Raw genomic sequence first — 24,506 nt, 5'->3', positions numbered from 1 at the left:
CACAGCTTGCCAAGTGGTGCCATGTCCGAACCCAGGATCCAAACTGGCAAACCCCGGGCCACTAAAGCGGAACATGTGCACTTAACCACTGCACCACTGGGCCAGCTCCTATTTTATCTTTTCTTAGTAGACTGTGAGCTTCTGGAGACTAAGATACAAATCTGAGTGACAACATGTACTTTCCAAATATGAAAAATGTGAATGCTTAATTAGTATCGCTTAACGTATTAAACTATTAAAAATAACCTTATTTGGCATAGGATTTCTAGACTTGTAGGTCATGGAAAGTCATAATATATGTTGATAGCTGTGAGGAGTTCCATGATGTTTCTTATGAGAACCTTTGTGATAAGATACAGATAAAGGCTTTCCTCAGATATTGCAGGTTTGGTTCCAGACCACTGCAATAAAGCTAATAACCCCATAAAGCTAATCATATGATATTTTTGGTTTCCTAGTGAATATAAAATTATGTTTACCCTGTACTGTGATCTACTAAGTGTGCATTATGTCTAAAGAAACAATGTACCTACCTTAAGTAAAAATACCTTATTGCTAAAAAATGTGAACCATCGTCTAAGCCTTCAGTGAGTCAATCTTTTTGTTGGTGGAGGGTCTTGTAAAAAATGCAGTATCCATGAAATGCAATAAAGCAAAGCACAACAAAATGAGGTATGCCTGTATTGGTTTCTTAGTGTAGTTAAGTGAATTTGTGGTGAGTTAAATAAGTGCAAAAAAAAAACAGGCAAATGGATCAAATTAAAACAGGACAGTCCTTTAGACATGTGGCTCAGTAGCGACTCAGTATATAATGAGTGGCTTGAGATTTAGAGGGCATGGCTTTATAGCATCTGTGTCTTTCAAGGACCGGGCATAGGAAGGGTCTTGTCATGTACGTCACGAACGTATGTCTATTTTGGACATTCAGCATTCCTTTTCCCTTCCTGAAGGTACCCAGATCTCTTTCTCAGAAGTTGTATACCATAGTTTTGGTGAGATGGTCAATCCAGGTACTTGCTTCCCCATATTAAAACCAAAGGAGCTGTATTCTTTTCACTGTCAGGCTGGAGACATTTTACCTAAGTTTGGTCCCTTCAACTCTGTTTTTCCACGACTTTGAATCTTGAGCAAGTGACCACAGGATAAGGAAAGACTGGAGTGCATTCACATCCTCATCAGCACCCCAGCTGCAGTTTTACAACTACTAGTGCCTGTCGTTCCAGTCCCACCCATTTCTAATCCTGGTTCTCCAACTTTCATAAATTGATGTATGAGTTCCTAATATTCTTGGAATAAATGCCTTTTTGTTTATATTAGATAGAGTTGTTTCTGTGGCTTCTGACATAAGAGCCCAAACTGACACAGTGTAACGTGCAATCCTGCCTGTCCAGGTGTGGGGTTTTACAGTCTTTTCATTGACATGGCTGTTGAGTTGACCACAAGCCCATGAGAGTAACCTGTGAGGGAGGTGTGCTACAGTGGTGAACACAGGCTCGGGCTGCACTCACTGACCTGCCCAGATCTCAGGAAGTCAGTCTTAACGTACACTGTGCTGATCAGGCAACAACTTGGGTATGGTATCTGGAGTGAGGAAAGTATTCTTAAGACTACTGACAAACTGGAACAGCATCTGGTAGTATGCATCCTAGGTGGTGAGAACTCCACAAGCTGCATGAGAGAAACAGTGCAGGCCGGAAAACTGAAAATGCTGGGAAGTAGCCTTATTTTATAATTTCTACAAGTAGCTAGCCATCCATCAGGGAGCTGAAGAGAGTTTTGAACAAAAGGCAATTGATAAACTACAAAGCACCATACAAATGTGATGTTATGTTGAGGCGTTACTAAGTAATTTCTTGAACAAGTCACATTAAATGTAATCTAATATGGGGCTAGGCTGATGCAATTGCTCAGTTCTTTAGAAATTAAGATCTTTTGATAGAGTAGCCACTAGTCACATGTAGCCATTTAAATTAATTAAAATTAAATGAAAGTAAAAATTAAAATTAAAAAGTTCTCAGTTGTATGCATCAAGTGCTCAAAAGGCACATATGTCTAGTGGCCACCGTATCAGACAGTACAGCTCCTTTCCCTCCTTGCAGAAAATATTATTGGACAGTGCAGCTTAAGATAGGTCAATGTGAGGATAAGTTATTGAGTCTCCAACCTTTTCTGTGTGACAGGGAAGATTTAATTTTGAAACATAGAACTTCCTGGTTTAACAAAAATGTCTAAGATGGACTAACAGGCAATGTCTCCTGATTGTGCTGAAACCCTTACTTCCGATGGCACTGACGTGGAAGATGGAAGCCCCAGGCCCCAGCCCCCAGGCTGGGCCAGTTCTGCCTGCACCACCCACCTAGGACCTGCAGGGAGAGGGTGGGGAGAGCCGTGGTGAGCAGGGGAGGAAGGGCTGTTTCTGCTTCAGCTCTCCCCAGGCTCCGGCTACTGCTCCGCCCTGAGGGCGTGTGCGCTTAAGGCAGAACTCTCCCCCTGCCTTCCAGAGGCACTTGCGTCCTTGTACTTCTGCAGGCAACCCTGACCTCCTCCTTTGGCAGAAGTCTGGGCAGAGCCTCGGCTCAGTTCCTGCAGGATGACTGTGTGCTCCCACGTATGTCTGAGACTCCCTGGAGGAGGTCAGGTTCATGTGTTCCAGTCTGGTCAGGCCTGGGTGCTCTTCATATTCTGGTGTGAGAGAACTGCTCCTTCTAGAAACCTTTTTATGGTTTGCACAAGTGTAATAGACCATTTAATAATAACTAGTCTCCAAATGATGAGATCTTAAAATGCTTTTGTGCTTATGAATGTGAATTCCGGGTTTAAAAACATAAAGTTCTCATTTGATTTATATCATATTTAAAAGTACAATTTAGTTTACTCAAAATGAAAAGAGTTTTGAAGATTTCATCGTTAGTATTTAAGAGACAACTATAAAGTTCCTCTATCAAAATAAGAGAGGATATAGGCCCAACCGAGTATCATCTTCTAAAGCACCCTGTTGATGCTGGTCCACTTGCTCCTCAGCTGCTCCCAGTGGTGAGGGTGGGAGTCAAGGCAGGCTGATGCCTGCATCTCTGTGTCAGTAAGGACGTATGTGGGGAGGAAGACGGCGTGGATGCCCAGGAAGTGTTGGGAAGGCCTCTGGGCATTCCACAAGTAGGGGAGAGGGGATACAGACAGTCCTTTGCGGACTTCAGAAAGAATGGGCACCAAAGAGCCCCCAAGTGTCGCAGGGAAGAGAAAACTACAGTGACCAAGGAGGGTAGTGCCCCTTCATCCCAGACGGTAACCAGCTGATGACATAAAGTGTTTGTCAGCCATGCACTTGGGAACTCCTTCTATGCTTGAAGAGTGCCAGAAATGTGAATTTCTTGAAATTTGCTTATACTTTCCCATTGACTTACAATTTAAAACTTTAACTGTATACCTATTTAAAAAATTATGTTTTAAAGATTAAATGAATTCACACCTGTGAAGAGAAAAGGACTTTTAACCCACATAACCAAAGACAAAAAGCACTAATTCCAGAATACGAAAACAAAAGAACAAAATCCCCAAGACCGTAGAGGTACCTGTGTGCTCTCCCAGGAAACTGAAGCTGACAATCAACTCACAGATTAGAGTCGAGTGCGAGGTAAACAGTACAGGCTCAGACGCCAAGCGGGGATTAACCTGCTCCCTTCCAGGGTCGCGGATTCCAGCTTCTGGCAGCCTCTGTTCTCCAGTATGCGCCACTAATCACGGGGCGGAGCCAGCTCTCATCACCTACCCGGAAACAATGAAAATGGACCTTTTAAGGCTGGTGGATAGAAGCCTCAACCAAAGAGGAATATTAATTACAGATATCATTCTGCTATAAAACACATTAGTTCGGAAAGAATCACGTAAATAAGACAGACAATCTTTTCCCACTTTGGGCTGTAGTTGAACTGATCAAAACCGAATTGGTTGAAATGTGAAAGAACCGAAAATAAGTATTTCTGTCATTGGTTTTCCACACGTTGCTAATTTTTGCATACTCTGGGCTGGCTCTTTTTGTCTATGAATCATAACTTTTTTCTGAGATTTCTTTTTTGTAATTTTTGTGAAGCGTGGGGCTATATGCTTTTTAGCATCTTTGTTTTTCAGATATTGTCTCACTTGTGTGGCAATCTCTTGGTGAAATTGAAAGTTTCTCATATGCTCTAAGTGAACTGTCCAAAGATAGAGTGGTTGGAAATGAAAGTCCCCAACCATTAGGGGTCAGATATTGCGACCACGAGATGTTATAATTTTTTAATTAAATTTTAAATATAGATGTTTGCTTTTACCTTGGGATTTAAAAAAATTAACTTCAACCAACCCCTGAATTTGAGTTGAGGAAGCAGATTATATCAAATATTTGTCAGCCAAACATTTTGCCAGCCATTAATACTACTACTCAAAAAATGTTTTTTTTTTAAAAAGTGAACATAGTAAAATAGAGAAAGTAAGCATAAATGAATTTTATACTTATGAAGATGAATTTTAAAGTCTCAAAACGTAAAATAACTGGTCCATGTTCTCAAGCATGAAGTCTATACAATTAGAGTATGAGGAAGTAATAATTACAAAGGTCAACATTTATTGTGCATTTGCTGTGTGGTAAGCACACAAATTATCTCATTTAATCCCATAACAATTTGGGAGGTAAGTACTATTAACATCCTCATTGTACAGATGGTAGAAGCTCAGGTTTTCACAAGGGCACAGAGGTGGGATGAGACAGACCTGGTGGTCGGACTCGAGAACCTTAGTACTCTACACTGTCCCAAAGTGAAAATAAATTCATTTCCAGAATCCCAGATACTAGCACTAAAGCATTAAAAAAATTAAAAGCAAGCATGTTTAAAAGAAATAAAAATGGGGGCCGAACCCGTGGCCAAGTGGTGAAGTTCTCGAGCTCCGCTTTGGCGGCCCAAGGTTTCGCCGGTTTGGATCTTGGGCGCGGACATGGCACTGCTCCTCAGGCCATGCTGAGGTGGCGTCCCACAAGCCACAACTAGAAGGACCCACAATTGAAAAAAATATACAACTATGTACTGGGGGGATTTGGGGAGAAAAAGCAGAAAAAAAAAAGATTGGCAATAGTGGTTAGCTCAGGTGCCGATCTTTAGGAAAAAAAAGAAATAGTACACAGTGAAGATAAATATGTGGAATGCAACGCTATAAATTAAAATACAGTGAGCGATTGAAACTACTACTCTTCATCTTGTGAACCTGCAGGGGGTGACAGAAGGAAATTTAAACATTTCTGGGGTGTCAGTATTTACACATGGCTTTAAATGGCTAATTGCATTTCTAGATAACATATAATTCTGGCTTCACGAATTTTGTGCATGGGTAAGTGGCTTAACTCGCCAGTCTGTCTTTTAAAAATTAAACATATTTATCAAAATACCAAGAGCATTTTACTCATGCATGTGTCACAGTGGCTTGTATCTGACGTGAAGCTATAAGAAAAGAAACTGAAAAATTCAACTGGTGTTTTCAGGGAGAGAGCTGGGGGCTTCTTGCCGCCTAGGCGGGTCAGACTCCTCTACTCCGCCCCTGCCGTCTGGGCTGCTCCTCTCCGGGGGTTTCTCCAGAAGAAGAACAGATGGGTGGGTTGGAGGGGAGTACAAACTCGACTTTCAAACTTTTAAGAATTCAGAGTTTCTAAATGCTTCATTCTGCAAGACATTAATGTTTTTAGAGACGTCTTACTGAAGCATATCTTTACAGTATTACCCTCACGTTAACGGCAGTTACTGCAGAGCTCTGGGACAGAAGTCTTGACAGCCTCCTCCCCGAAGATGCTGCTCAGGTTGAAGGGCCCCCCTCGGGCTGCTCAGCCCCGGGAAGGCGCGGGGAGCCGCAGACGGCGGGCCTCCCACGCGCCCCGACAGGCCCGCGGTCTCAGCCTCCTGCAGGGACCCCACGCCGAGCGGGTTCAGAGTCGGGGCCGCCGTCCGTCCGCAGCCCTGCTCCCCACGGGCGCTCGGGGGAGGCCGCTCGCACCGCCCCGTTTCCCGGAGGGGAGCCCGGGCCCGGGGCGGGGGGCAGTCCCACCTTTCCGACGTCCTGGGAGCTGGGACCCCTCCGTGGACACCTGCAAGTCTGGGGGTCTTTTTCCTAAATGAACCGAGGACGCCGTCACGGCCAAGGTGGAGCGAGCAGGGGCGTCTCCGCGGCTCGGCACCTGCGCCGGGACACCGCGCGGCCACGGTCCCTGCTCCACCGGGAGGGGCGCCCGACCGCCGAGCTCCGGCGGCCTGCCCACCCGTGCCCCTGCGGCCGCCCGCCGTGACCCGCCTCCTGGGCCTCCTCGGGCGATGGGACCCCAGGGATGAGGACGGGTCCTCCTCAGGTGACCGGCTCCCGGGGATGAGGCCTCCTCCAGGTGGCCGGCCCCGGGGGACCAGGACGGAGCCTCGTCCGGGCTGGGACCCCGGGATGGGATGCGGCAGCCGCGCCGAGACCTCCGGGGCGCCGCCACCCCGGGCGGGCCGCGCGGCCTCTCCTCCCGGGCTGTGCCCGCGGCCCGGGTCTCGGGGTTCGGGGTCCGGGATCCGCGGTCCCGGGTCTCAGGTCTTGGGGTGCGGGGTCCGCGGTCCCGGCTCTCGCGGTCCGGTCCCAGGTCTCGGGGCTCGTGGTCCGGGGTCTGCAGTCCCGGCTCTCGGGGCTCGTGGTCCGGGGTCCGCGTTCCCGGCTCTCGCGGTCTGGTCCCGGGCCTCGGGGCTCGTGGTCCGGGTCCACGTCTCGGGGCTCGGGGTCCAGGATGCGCGGTCCCGGCTCTCGCGGTCCGCCTCCCCGCCCCTTCCGCCGGCCGCGTGCGTCAGCTCGCGCGCCGCGCCCCGCCCCGCCGCCGCCGCCCGCCCGCCCGCGCGAGGCCGCCTCAGCCTGGCCCGGGCCCGGAGCGGCGCACGGCGCAGGTCCCTCCCCGCCATGGCCCTGGGAGGCGGCAGCACATGGCGGCCGCAGCGGCCATGAGCGCGCCCGCCGCCCGCCCCGGCCCCCCCTAGAGCCGCCCGCCCGCCCGCCCGCCACGGCCCCGCCGCCCCCGGCCCCGCCGCCCCGCCGCCCCGCGCCCGCCGCCGCCATGGGCGTGCAGGGCTTCCAGGACTACATCGAGAAGCACTGCCCGAGCGCCGTGGTGCCGGTGGAGCTGCAGAAGCTGGCCCGGGGCAGCCTGGTGGGCGGCGGGCGGCAGCGGCCCCCGCACACGCCGCTGCGCCTGCTGGTGGACGCCGACAACTGCCTGCACCGCCTCTACGGCGGCTTCTACACCGACTGGGTCAGCGGCGGCCAGTGGAACCACATGCTCGGCTACCTGGCCGCGCTGGCCAAGGCCTGCTTCGGCGGCAACATCGAGCTCTTCGTCTTCTTCAACGGCGCGCTCGAGAAGGCGCGGCTGCACGAGTGGGTCAAGCGGCAGGGCAACGAGCGCCAGACGGCGCAGCAGATCGTCAGCCATGTCCAGAACAAGGGCACCCCGCCGCCCAAGGTCTGGTTCCTGCCGCCCGTCTGCATGGCGCACTGCATCCGCCTGGCGCTCATCCGCTTCCACGTCAAGGTGCGGCCGCGGGCGGGGGCGGGGGCGCGGGCCGGGGTCCGGGCAGCCCGGGGGGGGGGGGGGTCCGGGGTCGCTCGAACCCGGGTCAGAGTGGGCTGGGGGCGAGGGCCGGGGCCCGAGGGCTGGGCGGCTGGGGTCAGGGGGACCAGGGTCGCTGGAATCCGGGGTCAGGGGGCCGGGGTCAGAGTGCCCTGGGCCGGGCCGCAGGCGCCCCTCTGGCCTCGCCGGCCGCCGGCCGCAAGATGGACGCGCGGCCTGGCGCCCGGCGGCGGCTGCGAGCCCCGGCCCCCCTCCGTCCCGGGCCCGGGGGTCGGGGGCGGCCCGGGCCGGCCGAGCGCCTCGGGCCCGTGGTGGCTGCCCCCCGGCCGGAGCCCCCGGCATCCGAGGCGGCAGGTGACTGACCTGGACTCGTGCGGGATCGTCGTCTCGAGTTGAGCGGTGCGTGCAGAGCAACAGGTTTCTCTGGGAGCAAGTGGGCGAGGGGGACGGGAAGGGTCCCCGGCCAGGGGGGTGGATGGAGGTCTGCCCGCTGCTGCGCCGGCCCCAGCCCGGGCAGGGACCTGGGGGAGGCCTGCCGAGTTGGCCTCCTCCCGAGAGGCAGGGCCGTGTCCAGGTTCCCTGGAAGCTGACAGTTTGAGAGAAATTGTCTGACTTGTGTGTGCTAGAGCTCAGAGAATAGTGAAATTTGACGTGGTGGGATTTTGCCACTTCTGTGACTTGGAGTGTGAACAAAGTCCTGGGTTCTGTGTATCTGCTGTGAAGGGAGTAGCTCAGAGTCAGGGCCAACTTGATTCAGAGTTTCCAGGATTTATTGCTCTGCACGGGGAGGACTGGCCGCTTGGACCGTGCACCCAGGTAATCAGAGCCTGGGCTCTGGCGCTCTGTCCCTTTGGCAGAGGGCTGCCGGCTGAGCCTGGGCCAAGGGGAGCTTCGGCCGGCGGGGCCAAAGAGATAACATGCAAATCAGTGACCCTTGACTTGAGTTTCAATTGCTTCCTTTTTCACATTTTTCTTTAAAATTTTTTGGGGGGCTGTTTTGGTTTTCTGGCTCTTGCCACTCTGAGGCCTTCCGACTTGTTTGTTCCTTTATTTCGCTTTGAAACTGAGCTTGTGCCCAAAGTTTGTGAAATTCAGGCTCTTCCTGACTGCCTGTGCTGAGATGGTGGTGGTGAAGCCGAAAGTGATAGCGGAAGTCCCTCCCCGATCCGGCTGCAATTGGTGGCAGGGTTTTTAAGTCTGCAGGTCGAGGCTCCCGGAGGAATGGCGATTGGTCTGTGAGGTGGCAAAGACAGTGTGTGTCCCCTGGGGAAGTTGGGGTGAGGGCCAGGACTGCTGCTGGCATTTTCTGCCCTGAGCCCCAGCTCCGGGGAAGTGAGGCAGTGCCAATCCCAGATGTGACCCGCCTTCCGAAGATGCCACAGAGCGTTAGCAGTTTCATCTTGTTCAGAGATGGAAACTGCCACTGAAAAGACGGAATGAGCTTTCTAGTCTGGTGACTTGCAAAGGAGCCCTGTAAATGTTACTTAGGATTATTAGATTTAGTGTGTATCCGGTCACTGTGACTTTTCAAAGAATTGCTGAATTCTTTTTCAGTTGTAAAATTTCTTTGTATTTATCTTTGCACCCCTGTGAGACACTTACCTACTAGGTGCTCTGAATTTTAACTGATGTGTGAATAAGTATTGAAACTAGATTTAAGATCACTTATTCCACTTAGGTTTCTGCACACAAGATAATTTTGTTTGTAATTATTTTGCTTTAGATAAGCTTTGAACTCCTGATACAGTATCACAATATAGTGTTAATTGCACAGATTAATATAGTAAGGACTCAGTTGCCTGGTGGCCACTTACCTGGCAGCCTCTCCCTTTTGGAAAATGTGTTAGAAATTTAGCTACTAGAAATTTCTCAGTAGCCAAGTGAGAGGTCAGGAAGTTTGGTACAGTGACCCAAGAAGAAAAAAAAAGGCTTTCTCTTTCCTCATTGAAGAATCAAGTTCTCTCCCTCGTAGACTACTCTCGTTTGCAGATGTAATTCTGATAAGTTTAGTTATCTATTTCTAAACTCAGCTTGAGAAAAGTGCAAAGGAAAGGCTGCCAGAGGCAGGAGCACCATTAATAGCAAGAAGTGACACTTCACATGGGAGAAGATAAAAAAGCTATAAAAAGCAGATAGGATACTAGGGCTACTTTAGGAAAAGGAAAACAACCCTGCAGGTACTTCAGTAGCCTCTGAGGGTGGTACAGTGTTTATTCTGTAAGGATAATACTGAGTCAGAAAAATTTATGTTCAGTGATCTCTAAGGGAGTGAAGCAGTGTGTACTGTTTTTAAAAGATGCCCATTAAAATGGCTAAGTAAATTAAAACCATGATGACATATCACTGTTAGAATGGCTGAAGTAAACAGTGCTGACAAGAATGCTGAGCAACTGGAATCAGCCGGTGGCTGGTTGGAATTCGAGAGGGCACACCTGCCGGAAGACAGCTTGGCAGTTTCTTGTAAAGTTAAACGTACACTTACATATGATCCAGCAGTCCTGCACCTGGGTATTTACCTAATGAAACTTTTGTTCACACAAAAACTACACTTTAATGTTCCTAGTGTTTTTATTCGTGATAGCCCAAACTGCAAACAACCAAAATATCCTTTGATAGGTGAATAGTTAAACTGGTCCATCCATGCCCTGCCATGCTGCTTAGCAGTAAAGAGGGAGGGGCTATTGACACATGTAACAACTTGGGTGAATTTTCAAGGCTTTATGTTGAGTGAAAGAAGCCAGGCTCAAAAGGCTTCTTTATGTGACATTCTTAAGATAAGACTAGTGATGGGGACCAGGTGAGTGGTTGCTGGAGGGGAGGGGGCAGGAGCAGGTGTAAATATAAAGGGTCAGCAGCAGGGAGCTTTTGGGGTGATGGAACTGTTCTGTATGCTGATGGTGGTGGTACAATGTTTTAAAATCATAGAACTATACCTCACAAGTAAAGTTAATTTTACTGTATGATAACCAGTACTTTTCTTTTTGGTGAGGAAGACTGTCCCTGAGCTAACATCTGTGCCAGTCTTCCTCTATTTTGTATGTGGGATGCTGCCACAGGATGGTTTGATGCGCAGTGTGTAGGTCCGTGCCCATGATCCGAACCTGAGAATCCCTGGCCACCAATGTGGAGCGTGCAAACTTAACCACTACACCACTGGGCCTGCCCCAGTACTTGTGTTTTTTTGTTTTTTTTTTTAGGAAGATTAGCGCTGAGCTAACATCTGCTGCCAATCGTTCTCTATTTTATATGCGGGACGCCTGCCACAGCATGGCTTGATAAGGGGTGGTAAGGTCTGTGCCTGGGATCCGAACCAGTGAACCCTGGGCCGCCGAAGCAGAGTGCAAGAACTTAACCGCTATGCCACCAGGCCAGCCCCAGTACTTGTTTTTTTTTTTTAAAAAAAGTTTAAATAAAAATTGACAAAGGAATTGACACCAACACCTCACTATATATAATGTTGGGCACATGAGGCATTTCTTTTATAAAAATTTACCATCTTACTGACCATCTCTAGGGTTCTGCAAACTGGCAGAAAGGCTTAATTTTCTCTCAGCTTTGCTTAAAGAAGTCTTTTTTGACTTAGACGAATCTGTCTTTGATAGAGTGATAATTGGGTTTCTATAAACCATTGGAAGTTGGCCCACACGCATCAGCGGGTTTTGTTGCTCTCCCTGCGCGGCCTGGCCTGAGCGTGGCTTCTGCTGGTTACCAGGAGCGTTGGTCTTGTGTGCCTTGAGTCAGTGTAGCTGTTGACACTTAGTGAGGAGCTCATGTTTATTTCAGTTCCTGGAGCTTCCCTCCATGTTCCTGCCGCAGACTTGTGGCATCACTCTGCGGGTTTACAGTGTGGTCCTTCGGGTCCGTCCTGAATCCGTGCTCTGGCACCTTTGCTTGGATCTTACATAAGGCCGTAATCGTGTTGTAAGTCAGGGGTATGTGAGATTCAACTATGCTTGAGATTTTGGGATGATGGTCTCTTTCCTTGTGTACTGGGTGGGGCAGGGGAACTAACTTGTAGGGTGGCAGGCCCTGGCTAGGTTCCCTCTCACAGCGTTGTCTTGCTTAGGCCTCATAGTGTTTCGTTACCCCATTTTATAGGGGAGGAAACGGAATTGCTGATTAAGCGACATCTGGGGACAAGTAACCAGGAACCTCTTCCAGAGGGAAGTGCCATGCTGAAGTCAAAGTTCAGCTCCATTGTGTAAGAATGCTTTGGGTGTGTGCCCACCTGCAGTTCACGCCCTGGGCCGATCTGATAGCACAATGCCTCCACTGCTTTTTCAGCCAGAATGGGAGTGGCAGTTTCTACCCAGGAGACCCTGAAAACTAGCAGTATACCTTCTTGAAGACCTCAGATTGCACTTATGTTCAAAGTACTTATGGTTCAAAATTGACCACATTAAACTCAAACCAGTCATCCACTTAAAATACTTGTTTTACAATATTTATTTTCTTCCAGCGTACCATTTTTGTCACTGGCTTATTTCACTTAGCCTAATGTCTTCCAGGTTCATCCGTGTTGTAATATTGTATCAGAGTTTCCTTCTTTTTTAAGACTGAATAATAGTCCATTATATGGGTGGACAACATTTGGTTTATCCATGTGTCGACGGATGCTTGGGTTGCTTCCCCTTTTGGCTATTGTGAATATTGAATAATGTTGCTGTGAATGTGGGTGTACAAAATTCTGTTCAAGTGCCTGCTTTCAGTTCTTTTGGCTATATACCCAGAAGTGGAATTGTTGGGTCATTTGGTAAATCTGTGTTTAATTTCTTGAGGAATTGTCATACTGCTTTCCACAGCAGCTGCTTACATATGTTTTATATCATACATTATACAATATATTATCACAATATAGTTTTAATTTTTAACATTAATGTGATTAGACAATACATTATTCAGCAATTTGCTTTTTTTATAATATAAAAAAATCTTTCCATGTCAGTACTTATAGTTCTAATTCTTTTTAATGCCTGCATGATATTCCATAATTTCTCTCTCTTCCTGCAAATTGTGCGTGCCCGTACTCAGTAGATCCAGGTGTGTCCATTTTAAAAGCCGTACAAGACTATTGAGCCAACATTGCCAGACCTTCAGATTTTTCAAGAAAGCCAGAAATCCAGATTTTTATTGGAGATGATCCCATTTAAAAAATACCATTTAAGCCAAGCAAGATAGGTTCCCGGCTAGAGTGAGCTCCTGAGCCACCAATTTGTGGTTTCAGCACTGATCTTTATCAACAGTTATCACCCTTGTCTAAATCTCTTTCGCTTTTTCTTTAAAGTTAGACTTAGTGAAACCCACTCTTTCTTTTCCCATCTGCCTCTTCGAACCCTTTTGATGATCAAAGTGCTTCCATTTCCTGGGGCTACTGAAGTGCTCCCTTCCATAAATGCCGCAGTTCTCTGGACCGTCTCCATTACTCACTCTTCCTTCTCATAATCCCTTTGTGAGCTTAATACTATCCACATATTCGTTCTTCATCTGATGGTTTCCAAGGCACACTTTCACTGTCCTCAAGACTTGAACAGCTGGTTTTATGTACTTAGAGAGATGCTATGTCTCATTCCTCACGCAGACTGACTGTTCTCATGCCTCATCTAGTCTTAGAGTCCTCAGCTTGAGTGCCTGCTGCGTTTTCACGTCAGCTACCCCAGAGCTTGGACCCTATGATTAGTGGAAACAGTGACACCACCTTTAGCACTTTAAGCTCCCTGTCCCCTGTGTAGCCTGACCCTGCTGAGGTAGGCCACATTCTCCTTTTCCTTCCCACCATCTTCTGTTCTCCCAGTCCCTTCTGATCTCACTTTTAGCCCTAAATGGTTTGAGCCCTGTGGTCACCCACCTCAAAGTTAGACTCACCACCTGGGAGCCGTCATTTCACCTCCCATCCTGCCAGTCCCTGCAACGCCTCACATCAGTTCTAGCCCAGCAGTCTCTCCTTATCCTTGTCTTCCTCATTTCCCATCCTCCAACATTTGACCTCACCAAATTTACCCGAAAGGTCTAACAAGTACTTTTGCAAAGCCATTGGTGGGTTGTGAATCCAAATTATTGGGTGTTTACCAGCATTTAGAAAAAATAATATAGAATAAAATAGAACAAAAAGTAGAATGCAAGAGGGACTCAGGGTAAATACCATTTCATTAAATTGAGGGAGTAGTCAGAATTGCCTCGGGGCCGCTGGGCCCCCCATCCAGCAGGTCATCTCAGGTAGGTCACTCTACTGCCCACGACTTAAAGAAAACTCTAATCCAGACCCTTCTGTGATCTGAACCTGGCCCACCTTCCTTCATGCTTCACAGTTCCTCTGCTGGTCTTATAAATCTCCCGACCAGACCATTCAGTGTCTCCCCATGACACGCCCAACTTCCCACCTCTGCCTGTGTCGCCCTTCTCGTCTAACTGCCCACTTCTGCTTGTCAGAATTTTACTCCTACTTCAGAACCCATCTCATGCCAGCTTCTGCCACAGCGCCTCTTCTGATGTCCCCAGAGGTGGTCCAGGGACACGAGCAGCACCCTCTACCCGCAGCGGTGGTTCTGGCGGTCTCCTCTAGTGAGCTGTGCTCTAGTGAGCTGCCTGCACACGGACTCCCCTCTGACTGTGAGCTCCCTGAGGCCTGCACTGTTACTCCTGTTTACATCTCCTGGATGTGTAGTCTAGGCCCTCCACCTTTTAATCACATATTTGCTTTGTGCTATTTAGGTAGGCAGACAAATTTAATTATTTTCTTTCAACACCTGGATCAATGGTTATTATGTAAGATTTCTTTTCTTTTTTTTTTTTTTTTGTGAGGAAGATTGTTGCTGAGATCTGTGCCAGTCTTCCCCTCTTTTGTATGTGGGTTACCACCACAGCATGGCCACCAACGAGTGGTGTAGGTCCACACGTGGGCTCTGAACCCACAAGTCTCGGGCTGCCAAAGCAGACAGTGTGAACTTAACCACTACGCCACCAGGCCAGCCCCTAAGATTTATTTTCTTACTTAAGTTTTTTGTACTCCCGGTTCTGACTGGTTCCCAGTGATGATTCATTCTGTAGCAAACATTGAGTGCCTGATACTGGCCAGCATGGAGGGGTGAACATAGCAGGAAAGGATGGGCTCCTTCAAGGAACTTGGTCTGGTGGGGGCCTGGCTCACCCATGTCATTGTCCCGTGTCAGCGTTTGAAATGTCCTTTGATGTCATGGGACCAGCTCTGTAGTCAGTGAAGACCAGTGAGTGGTTCTCAATGGGGGGTGGTTCTGGTGAGGTCTAGAGACATTTTTGGTTGTCACGACTGAGGGCTTGTTGACTGCAGGCCTCTGGTGGGCAGAGGCCGGGGCTGCTGAGCCTTCTACAAGGCACAGGATGGCCCCACAGCAAAGAACTGTCCAGCCCGAAATGTGGGTTGTGCCCAGGCTAGGAAATCCTGATGTGAACACACCAAAGAATTCTAAGCTTTGTACCTTCGTAAAGCCGTATGAATGTTTGAAATAGAGATTTCTAAGTATACTAGGAAGAAAAAATAATCAGAAATGCAGCTTAGTTTTCTAAATTAAAATACACACATGTACACACCCTGTCTCTCACATATTCCTTGACTCGCATGGCTCTTCATTTTGTTTTATACAATGGAAAGAAACTAATTAACACGTTACACATTCCAGCCTTAGTAAGTGATCGACCATAGGAATAAATGCCAGATTCCATGTAATATGAAGAGAAGATTCTTTATTATTTTTTATTGAGATATAAGGATGTATAATATTGTATTAGTTTCAGGAATATAACATAATGATTTATATGCATATATTGTGAAATGATCACCACAGTAAGTCAACATCTGTCACCACACAGTTGGAAATTTTTTTTCTCATAAGAACTTTTAAGATCTACTCTCTTAGCAACTTTCAAATATACAAGACTGCAAGACTGTAGTCACCATGCCCTGCATTGCGTCCCAGGACTTATTTATTTTATAACTGGAGGTGTGTACCTTTTGACCCCCTTCACCCATTTTGCCCACCTCCCACCCTGAAGAGGAGACACTTCGGAATTTGAAAAATTAGATTTATTTTCCACTGGATTTATAGGCAAAATTTTCTAAATAGAACAATTAGACATAAATGATCAGAGTTCAAGTAAAAATATTCTAAAATTCTCCAATGTCTCTGTCTAGCTGGGATTGTTTATTTCATTTTTTACTGATGTGTATGTTTTCTCTAGAAAGTAAGACCTGTGATGACCTAGCCTGTTATCCAGCTCTTAGGACGTTACCTGGGTATAGCAGGTGTTCAGAATATATTTGATGTGGACAAATAAGTCAGTTCCACTCACCAGTTACTCGAGCCCTTGTTGGAGGCAGTGTGATGGCAGAAGGATGTAGAAAGTTTAACTGTTCAAACCCATAGTCGAGTCACTTCCATGGATAAGTAGTTTCGGCTTGCCCACCTGGCGCAGAGCCTTGATCTTTGAATAAGCCCTTTATGCTTCTTAGCTTAGGAGCTGTATTGAAGTACACTGGTGACTGCTTAGGGAAATCGGCCGAATTTAGCCACCTTTTCTCCCTCCTTATACCTGGTTCTATCAAATATCGTTTCTAGGCATCTTAGGGCCAGTTTAGGGTTGAACTGGTCCTAAATTATCTCTAAATTATCTGCAAAGGTGATGGTAAATCTACAGTCGTTAAGCATCTGTGATCTCTTTGTGCCCTAGTCACTTGGCATTTCTCACTTGTCTCTGGAATAAATTAAATTCTTTGGAAAGACTGAACCTACCATGTTGTTCGCATTTTGCACTTAGTGTAGCTAAGTGTGCTGGAGGGTTGAGTTTTCAGAGTTCTGGAGTTCATTGTTCGTCTCTACGAGCAGAGTGCCAGCCAGTCCCAGTGGGGAGGGCCTCTCTGTGCTGCCTGGCTGTGCTCTGTGGTTTTCAATCTCCTGCACCTATGTGAGCCATAAAATATTTCAGTAAAGAGTTTGCAAGTTTCACCATCTTGAAATAAATTGTATCGATCTGAGATTCATTTTCCTAAATCCTGAAACTTAAATTTTGATGTACTGTATTTTAGAATTAGATTTTTAACAAGAAGAATATTGCTAGGAGTTAGCTGAGTCATTAGGAGATTAATATAGTAGGCTAAATAGACAGTGAATACAATATTGGTGTTTTTTTCACTCTTCTATCTTTTTATTTTTAAAGTTTATAAAGTTTAATTTGCATTTCTTTTATGACATCCACTCTCTTACTTAACTTTGTCTTAGCAGAGAAAGAAACAGCCTTACTATTGAATAAGCATTGAACCAGACTGTAATTTCATCACAGGCAGTCTGCTAAAGAGATGGCAAAGAAAAAAAGAAATCTCACCCTTTTATATAGCCTGGCAGATACAATCCATTACATGCATGCTAAGGTCATTACCAAAGGGAAAAATAAAACTTCTGTCTTTTGACAAGTAGGAGGTTACATCTTGGAGCCAGGTGCCTAGGATTCCTGAGGAGAGGGGAGATGGGGCACCACCCTCTTTTTATTATTATACATTTTTATTTTTTAAATTGTGATAAACTATACATAAAAATTTTTATCATTTTAACCATTTTTAAGTGTATAGCTCTCTATGGCATTAAGTACATTCACAGTGTTGTGCAAACATCACCACTATCCATCTCCAGAACTTTCTCATCCTCCCAAACTGAAACTCTGTCCCATTAAACATTCATCTCCCCCAGCCCCCAGTACCCATCATCCTACTTTCTGTTTCTATGGGTTTGACTCCTCTACGTCCCTCATATGAGTGGAATCACACAGTATTTGTCCTTTTGTGACTGGCTCATTTCACTGAGCATAATGTCCTCAAGGTTCATCCATGTTGTAGCATGTATCAGAATTTTCTTCCTTTTCAAGGCTGGATAATATTCCATTGTATGGATGGACCACATTTTACTTATTCATTCATCCACTGATGGATACTTGGGTTGCTTCCACCTTTTGGCTATTGTGAGCAATATTGCTATGAAAATGGGGGTGCAAATATCTGTTTTGAGTCCCTGCTTTCAATTCTTTTAGGCATATACCTGGAAGTGGAATTGCTAGGTCATATAGTAAATCTGTGCTTAACTTTCTGAGGAACTGCTGCTCTGTTGTCCACGGCAGCTGCACCATTTTCCATTCCCACCAGCAATGTACAAAGGTTCCAATTTCTCCACATCCTCGCCAACACCTAGCTTATTTCTGTTTGGTTTTTTTTTTGGTAGCCATCCTAATGGATGTGAAATGGTATGTCATTTGTGGTTTTGATTTACATTTCCCTTATGATTAATGAAGTTGAGAATCTTGGCACATGCCACTCCCTTATTTTAAAAGAAATTATTTTTCTTTGCTTTTAAGAGCACTACAGCCAATTCTTACAGAATAAACGAGATGCGTAAGGTAAGACACTCAGCTCTGAGTTCAGATTTCCTGAGGGGGAGAGATTTCCTTTCAGAGACATTGCTAATGTGTGTTGTAACATTTAAACTGCCCTTTTAAAGTAAGCAATGACAATAAAAATCTTCCACCAAATTGGAGTTGACTTTTATGTTCTCATTCTTCTGCTGGACTTGAGTAGGTAGTAAGTAGCCTGGGTGAGTTTTACCCTCCTAATTCCTAGTGACTAGTTCAGCTGGATAAAAGTCAAAGCCTGATTTTTTTGAAACAAGAATTTAGGTCGACTCATATCCCCTTGTGCTCAGGTTGACATATCTTTTAAGTCTGGCAGCTGGCTGGATGGTGTGTCACATTACTCTCTGAGATGGTGTAAAATTATTCTAAATAACCACATAGAGTATTTTTTTCTTTGTGTCAGAGAATCTATTTATGACAACTCATCGTGTTTCATGTCCTACATGAAAAGTATGAAGAAGCAGATCTTTTGTCGCATAGCTCACTTAAAGAGTATCTGACACGTGTTCAGCGCTTATGATTTATGAATGGTTCAGAGCTGTACGTAGCAACTCATTGGAGCGTCACAGCTGCCCTGTGAGGTAGGGTACTATTATTTCTGCAGAAGAAATGGAGACACAGAACGCATAAAGTCGGCAGTGATGCTAGAGGCAGACCTCACCGTACAGGTGCTTCTTCACTGGCGATTAGGAGTAAGGAAGGCTGTCTTACGAGACTGTCCCCATAGCTGCTTTCCGCATTAGTAGTTACCCTTGCAAAGCAAGTTTGGGAAGTTTTTAGTCATTATTCTTGGTAAAAATACTGAGTTTTGATGTATCTGCCTTTTTAATGATGACACTTAAAACTACTGAGACAAAAAGATTTACCTAGGCTTCTGTGGCAATATATAGTAGCATGAAATTATTCCCAACTAAGTATAAAATACTTCATTAGGACCAAAAATGAGACATTTTGCCAGCTACCAAATCTCTTCCACACTGACTGCATCCCCTGCATGTCTTGAGGATGGATGGGTGGAGAGCTGAGGGGAGGTGTTTCATGGTTCCCGGTCTGGATGTGGCTCCCACACACGTGGCAGGAGCAGAGTCACCTGCTCCATGCTCCCATGCAGGACTCTTGGATCTCACTCCCCTGACTGGAAGCTGCATTTTGACGGGGGGTGATGGCAGCACCGCAAACGTCAGTCAAGGCCTGGTGCCTTTATTGAGCGGCGGGTGGTCCCTGCTTACCAGCATGGGGTTTTCCTAAGGATGCTAAGTGTAATTCCAAGTCTGGCTTGCTCTGGGTGGGAGGCTCCACCCCTTCTGTTATCCCCTGGAAGTATGTGGGTCTCTGGGCTCAGTTCTTCAGCTTGCCTTATACTTTTTGGGAGTTCAAATTGAAATAATCTTCCCAACATTGTATTTAATCGTTTTTACTCACTTCTAAAATTAGAATTAAGAACTAGACATACCAGTGTCTTTGTACAGTGCCTAGTCTGACCCAGGAGCTGGAAGGCCCAGGAGTTGGTGAGAGTAGATTAGAAAAATGGAACTGAGGGACCAAAGGCCTTCTAATCAGAAGACAGGACACCCTCAGAGGAGGACCACGGCTGACGCCCTTTCAGACCCGCTTCCTGTAAGCATAACCTCTGGCATTTAATTTTTATTTTTCATCAAATAACTGCCTCTCAAGTCCTATTTTGATGCAACCCAGACCTCCTTCCTGTCCCCCCCAAACCTTGCATGGAGTTACCCGCTCCAGCCCTCCGCTCCGACTCTCAGGCTCCTGGCCGTGAGTCTGGAGGACTTGTTGCTGGGCCTCTCACAGATGTTCTTGGTTGTTGGGCTTGCTTCATTCATTGTTAGGTTTATAGTTAACCCAGTCCCATCTGTGCTGGGCTTTCCTGCTGCCCTCAGCTGACTGTCTGGGGAGAGCTGTTTTTTCATGTCACAGGCTCCTGGAGACTTTGCAGTTCGGACCTGTCAGTGCTTCATTTGCCTGATGAAGTAGCTTAGAATAGTCTTTTCGCTGGAGGCTTGTCGACTGTTGACTTCTTTATTTTTAAAATAATCTTCTTACTTTGCAATAATTTTAGGTTTTTAGAAAAGTTGCAGAGGTGGTACAGAAAGTGCCCAAATATTCTTCACTTGCTTCCATGTGTGTTAACATCCTCTGAGCTGGTACAATTATCAAAACTAAGACATTGGCATTGGTACAGTACCATTCACTGCATTATATGCTTCATTCATCTGTTTCTCATCAGTGTCCTCTTCAGCTCCAGGACCCAATCCAGGGTACCCGCTCACCCTAAGGCATCTTGTTTCCCTAGTCCCCTGTGGTCTGGGACAGCTCCTCAGCATCTGCTTGTCTCTGGTGACCTCGAGACTTTTGGAGTCCTGATCAGGTATTTTGTAGGCTTGCCTCCAATTTGGGCTCTCTGATGTGTTCTCGTGATTTGGGGAGAAGACCCCAGAGGTACAGTGCCCATCTTGTCATACCGTCCCACGGTGGTGTCTGCTGGGCGTCTGCTCTGTGACGTGACTGCTGTCCCCTTTGTTGTTTGGTTCTCTGGAAGTGGTCTTTTAGTCAAGCAGTGTGGTGGGAACAAACTCCACCTATTGGGGAGGGATTTTACATTATTGTTTCAATTCTTCTGTGGGGAGGATTTGCCTCTTCCCCCTTTATTTTATCCCATCATTTGTTTATATCAGTGTGGACTTATGTATTCACTTTGTACGTTGGGTTATAGCTCAGTAGTAAATTATTTTGTTGCACAAATTCTTCCAGCTTTGACCATCAGGTGGGCGTCCTTGTCCCTCTGACACGCCTTGTCCTGCCTTTTGTGAGCACTGCCTTCCTTGCTGGCGCCACGAGATAGCTGTTGTGGGCTCATCTTGGATTGGCCCCCCCCAACCCCGTTTTCCTCAGTGGCCCCGGTTTTGTGTAGTGGAGAGCAGTATTTAGAAGCCAGATTGGGGTGTGGAAGTTCTTGCCCCTGGGGTGTCGTTGCTTCTAGGCCCTTGGCTGACTGCTGGAGAGGGATGTGTGTAGGCTAACCTACCTGTGCACACTTACCTCTAGTGGCTGCTGTGTTGTCCCCTACATGCCAATTCTTGCAGACGTCTCTATGGCCAACTCAGCACCACAGGTCAGGCTGGCCGCCTCCCTTTGCGAATTTGTAACCCCGTCCAATGACGAGATGCCCGGCTCATCGGTTTACTCCAGCCTTACACGTGTGACGTGGTTCAGTGTTGTCCCCCCGCACCCCTGTACCCTTGCGAGACACAGATTACCAAGGAGAGTTCAGCGTCTGTCCTCAGATGGCACTGCTTCTACTCCAAACCCTGTTTTCCAGAGTTACGTAGGGCAGCTCCCCTGCCCGCTCAGTGGGGTCGTTCCAGACATTTTATCATACAGCACAATACGCCGTCAGTCTGCATTCTGTCCTGGCACTCCGACATCCTTGGCACACTCTGAAGTTCATTCTCTGTATGGGATGTCCCATCCTGTGGGTCTGGACAGTGTGTGGTCGTGTTGGGCCCACTGTCAGCTCGTCCCTCTTCCGCAGACGGGGTCTGTGCTGGCTGCTGCATGCTTCCGTCCTTTGCCTCTTGGAAAGGACCGCATCTCTGTCCTTGTGGCTTTAATTAATGCCATGTTGCTTTTCCTCAGATAAAGGCAGAGTGGGTTTTAACAGTGGGGAAGCATACGAGCATCTTAGAAGGTGAAGGAATCGTCGAGATCCGTTAATTGTACGTTGCTAGCTGGGCCGGCTGGGCGTCGGGCCAGAAGTGGAACTTGGACATTTGGGTTCTCCGGGTGGCCGTCCCTCAGGGCGTCCGCGACAGGAAGCGAGCCAGAGGCGGGGCGCAGAGGTCTGCGCCTGGGCGCCGTTCCTTTCCCTGTCGTTCTAGGAGCTCGTCTAGCGGGCTGCATTCGGTCGGCTTGGGCGTGCCGGGGGCAGTCAGGTGTTGTTAATCATTTGCAAATTAGCGTGGTGGTGAATTAATGCTTCGTCCACTCTGCTCTGAGTGGACCGCATCTGAGCCGGCGCTCTGCGGGTCGAGGCGTGGGAGGGGCGGCTGCGGAGCTCCACCTTCCGCCCCGAGGCAGAGGAGCGCGGTCCGCCGGATGGCCAGAGCTCATTCCCCTCTCCAGGCGGTGTCGGGACTCTCCGGCGCCCCCGCGACGGGCCCCAGCGTTTCCATCCTCTCGGTGCTTGCCGGGTGCCGGGTGCCAGGCCAGACCGCCGGCGGCGGATGCGGACGCCGCGCCTCGTAGTCTGGGCGGGCGGGCCAGGGAGCAGCGCTGTCCCCGGGCCGCGGCGCGTGGCCGGTAGCGCTGCGGGAGCTTTTTATGGGACGACTTCTTTTAACAAGGGTTTGAAGCGTAATCGCACCACCCTGGCGCAGTGCTGCCTTTGGCCTTTTCCCTTCCGGTCTCCTCCGCAGACCCGCTGCCACGTGGCCGCAGGGACGGGGGTCGCATTCCAGAACGCCGTCCGTTCTGTCGCTTCCCCAGCGCCTGACAGTTCGCTTACCTGTTCCCACACGAGTCTCCCGACCCTGTTCCTGCTCCCAGCGTTTGACCCGGTGCGTTGGTTTCTTAGGCTCCGTTTCCTGGAGTGGGGTCACTGGGTCAGAGAGGCCGAGCGTCTCCCAGCTCTGGAGGCGGCGCCCGCCCGCCCGGGTGCCCGCCACGCTGACTTCCGCCGCCCTGAGGCACCGAGTCTGCCGCGCTGACTCCCGCCCGCCCGCCGGTCCCCACTGCCCTGAGTCCGCTGGCCGCCCGCGCCACCCGCGGGGCCGGCCCTTCTCTCCCGCTGCGCGGCGGGCAGTGAGGGCGTCGGGCGGTGAGGCCGCCGAGAGCGCGCGGGAAGACGAGCCGCGTCATCTCCGGCCGCCGAGCGGGGAGCGGACGGGCCAGGCTGGACGGCGTGCAGCCGCAGTGTCCGGAAGAGCGGCTGCAACGCGGCCGCCGGCGGCGGGGCTCGGCGCGCGCCGGTCTGGCGCGGGAGCGGCGGCCGCCTTCCGGAAGTCCCGGGGCCGGGGCTCCGCCCGTGGCGGCGGGGGAGCCCGCGCGCATGCGTGCTGCTCGGTGTGGGCTCTGAGGCGGGCGGGGCCTGGCGGGCCGGGGTCCGCGGAGTGTGTGGAGCGCGCGGAGCCGGCCGCGAGGGCGCTCTCCTCGTCTAGGGAACGGAGCGTTAATGGACACGCTGGGTGTTCTTTTTTGTAAAGTAAAATATTTTAATCAAAATGTTTATCATGAGGATGCAGAGAATGGTTTTCCGTTAGGATTTGCTTTTGCCTGCGCGGACAGGGCCGGGCTTCGTGTGTCCCTCAGCGCGCGGCCTCCCCGCGGCGGCCCGGCCCCCGCACGGTCCGCCCCCCCGCTCCCGGCCCCCGGCGAGGTGCCTTCGCTGGGCTGCTTTCCTCGGAGTGAGCTTTCCTTGTAGTTCACTTCGCAGCAGAGTTTGGAGACCCCTTCTCTGTGAGTCAGCGAGAAATGCGAGCAGCCCTGCGCTGACCACCGGTGGGTGACCCTTGACCGCGCCAGCTTGGTTTCCCGCGTAATTTAGCTTTAGTTGAACGTGGCCACCATTGGGCAGCGCCGTTCTGGGAATTTCCGTTGCAGGGCTCGCGGTTTCGGCTTTAGGGCTCTGTGGAGGCTTAGTTCCGGGTAGTTGAATCACCTGCTTGAGTTTAAAATTCTGTTTTCTAAAATGCCTTACATTGTGGAAACAAAACGTCCCAGATTGTCGTTGGACGAATGAGTTTGGGAAACAGCAGGAGAGGAATCGACTGTCTTTGATTTTATTCATTTTAGGGAAACGTGTGTCGGTATCTTCTGGTATATTTCTAGCAGTAGAGAGTCTCTGGCCCCCCCAAAGTCAGGGATGCCTGAGGTAGATGGGGTGACCGTTGGCAGAGGCAGGGCGGGAAGCAGCAGCTTTGGCTTGTGGTCATCCCTGAGAAGGCAGTGGATTTGGGCAGGCCTCGTCTCCAGGGTGGTCCTGAACCTGGGGCGCCCACCGGGCCTGGGCCTTTGCACACAATGAGCATGTGACCACTGTTTTGGGGGGAAGATGTGTTCGTCTTTATTATTATCCCCTGTGCTGAATGCGCCAGGGTGTATAAAAAGTAGACACGTAGGTGATGGATACTACTTAGCTTTTATTAAGAGAAAATTTTTATGATTATTTCACCTATTTGATACATTTGATCTCCTTGAAGAAATTACTTTGGCTTCACTGAGGGTGGCTGACGTCTGTCTGTTTCTTCCTTCACTCTTCTTCATTTCGCTTTTCAGTCTTTTTTCCCTTTTCTCTCTTTTCCTTCAAAAATACTGTCCCAAAGTTCAGCTGGCATCATATATTTTTAAGTTGGGTGATCTTTGCACTTGACAGGAAATTGAGAGTGAATTTGCAGTCTGGGTGGGATCATAGCTACTGGCCGGGAGATGGTGTCCCACGGGCTTTCTTGTTTGAGCA

General features: G+C 48.7%; 1 protein-coding gene and 1 long non-coding RNA gene across 12 annotated transcripts in view; one reads left to right on the top strand and one right to left on the bottom strand.

Moving 5' to 3' along the window:
- LOC139041713 (uncharacterized) overlaps positions 1-6,777 on the bottom strand; it is a 50,093-nt gene extending 43,316 nt beyond the window's left edge. For 5 of the 10 annotated variants that reach the window (XR_011497438.1, XR_011497439.1, XR_011497435.1 and 2 more), the window contains exon 1: positions 3,570-6,777. This is a non-coding gene — a long non-coding RNA (uncharacterized lncRNA). The remainder of the gene's footprint in view (positions 1-3,569) is intronic. The other 5 variants (XR_011497443.1, XR_011497436.1, XR_011497442.1 and 2 more) reach the window with 5 other exon arrangements.
- A 107-nt stretch (positions 6,778-6,884) lies between these two features.
- FAM120A (family with sequence similarity 120 member A) overlaps positions 6,885-24,506 on the top strand; it is a 110,755-nt gene continuing 93,133 nt past the window's right edge. Inside the window, exon 1 of one of the 2 annotated variants that reach the window (XM_044756744.2) lies at positions 6,885-7,570. In XM_044756744.2, coding sequence (XP_044612679.1) covers positions 7,097-7,570 — 474 coding nt within the window. In that variant the 5' untranslated portion in view covers positions 6,885-7,096. Of the gene's footprint in view, positions 7,571-23,129; positions 23,549-24,506 lie in introns of those variants that run through there. The other variant, XM_044756746.2, reaches the window with a different exon arrangement.

This window comes from Equus asinus, chromosome 23 (genome assembly GCF_041296235.1).
Source record: "Equus asinus isolate D_3611 breed Donkey chromosome 23, EquAss-T2T_v2, whole genome shotgun sequence".
NCBI classification, from domain to species: domain Eukaryota; kingdom Metazoa; phylum Chordata; class Mammalia; order Perissodactyla; family Equidae; genus Equus; species Equus asinus.
Note: the sequence above shows the minus strand (reverse complement) of the source record. Positions and strands in the feature narration are given on the sequence as shown.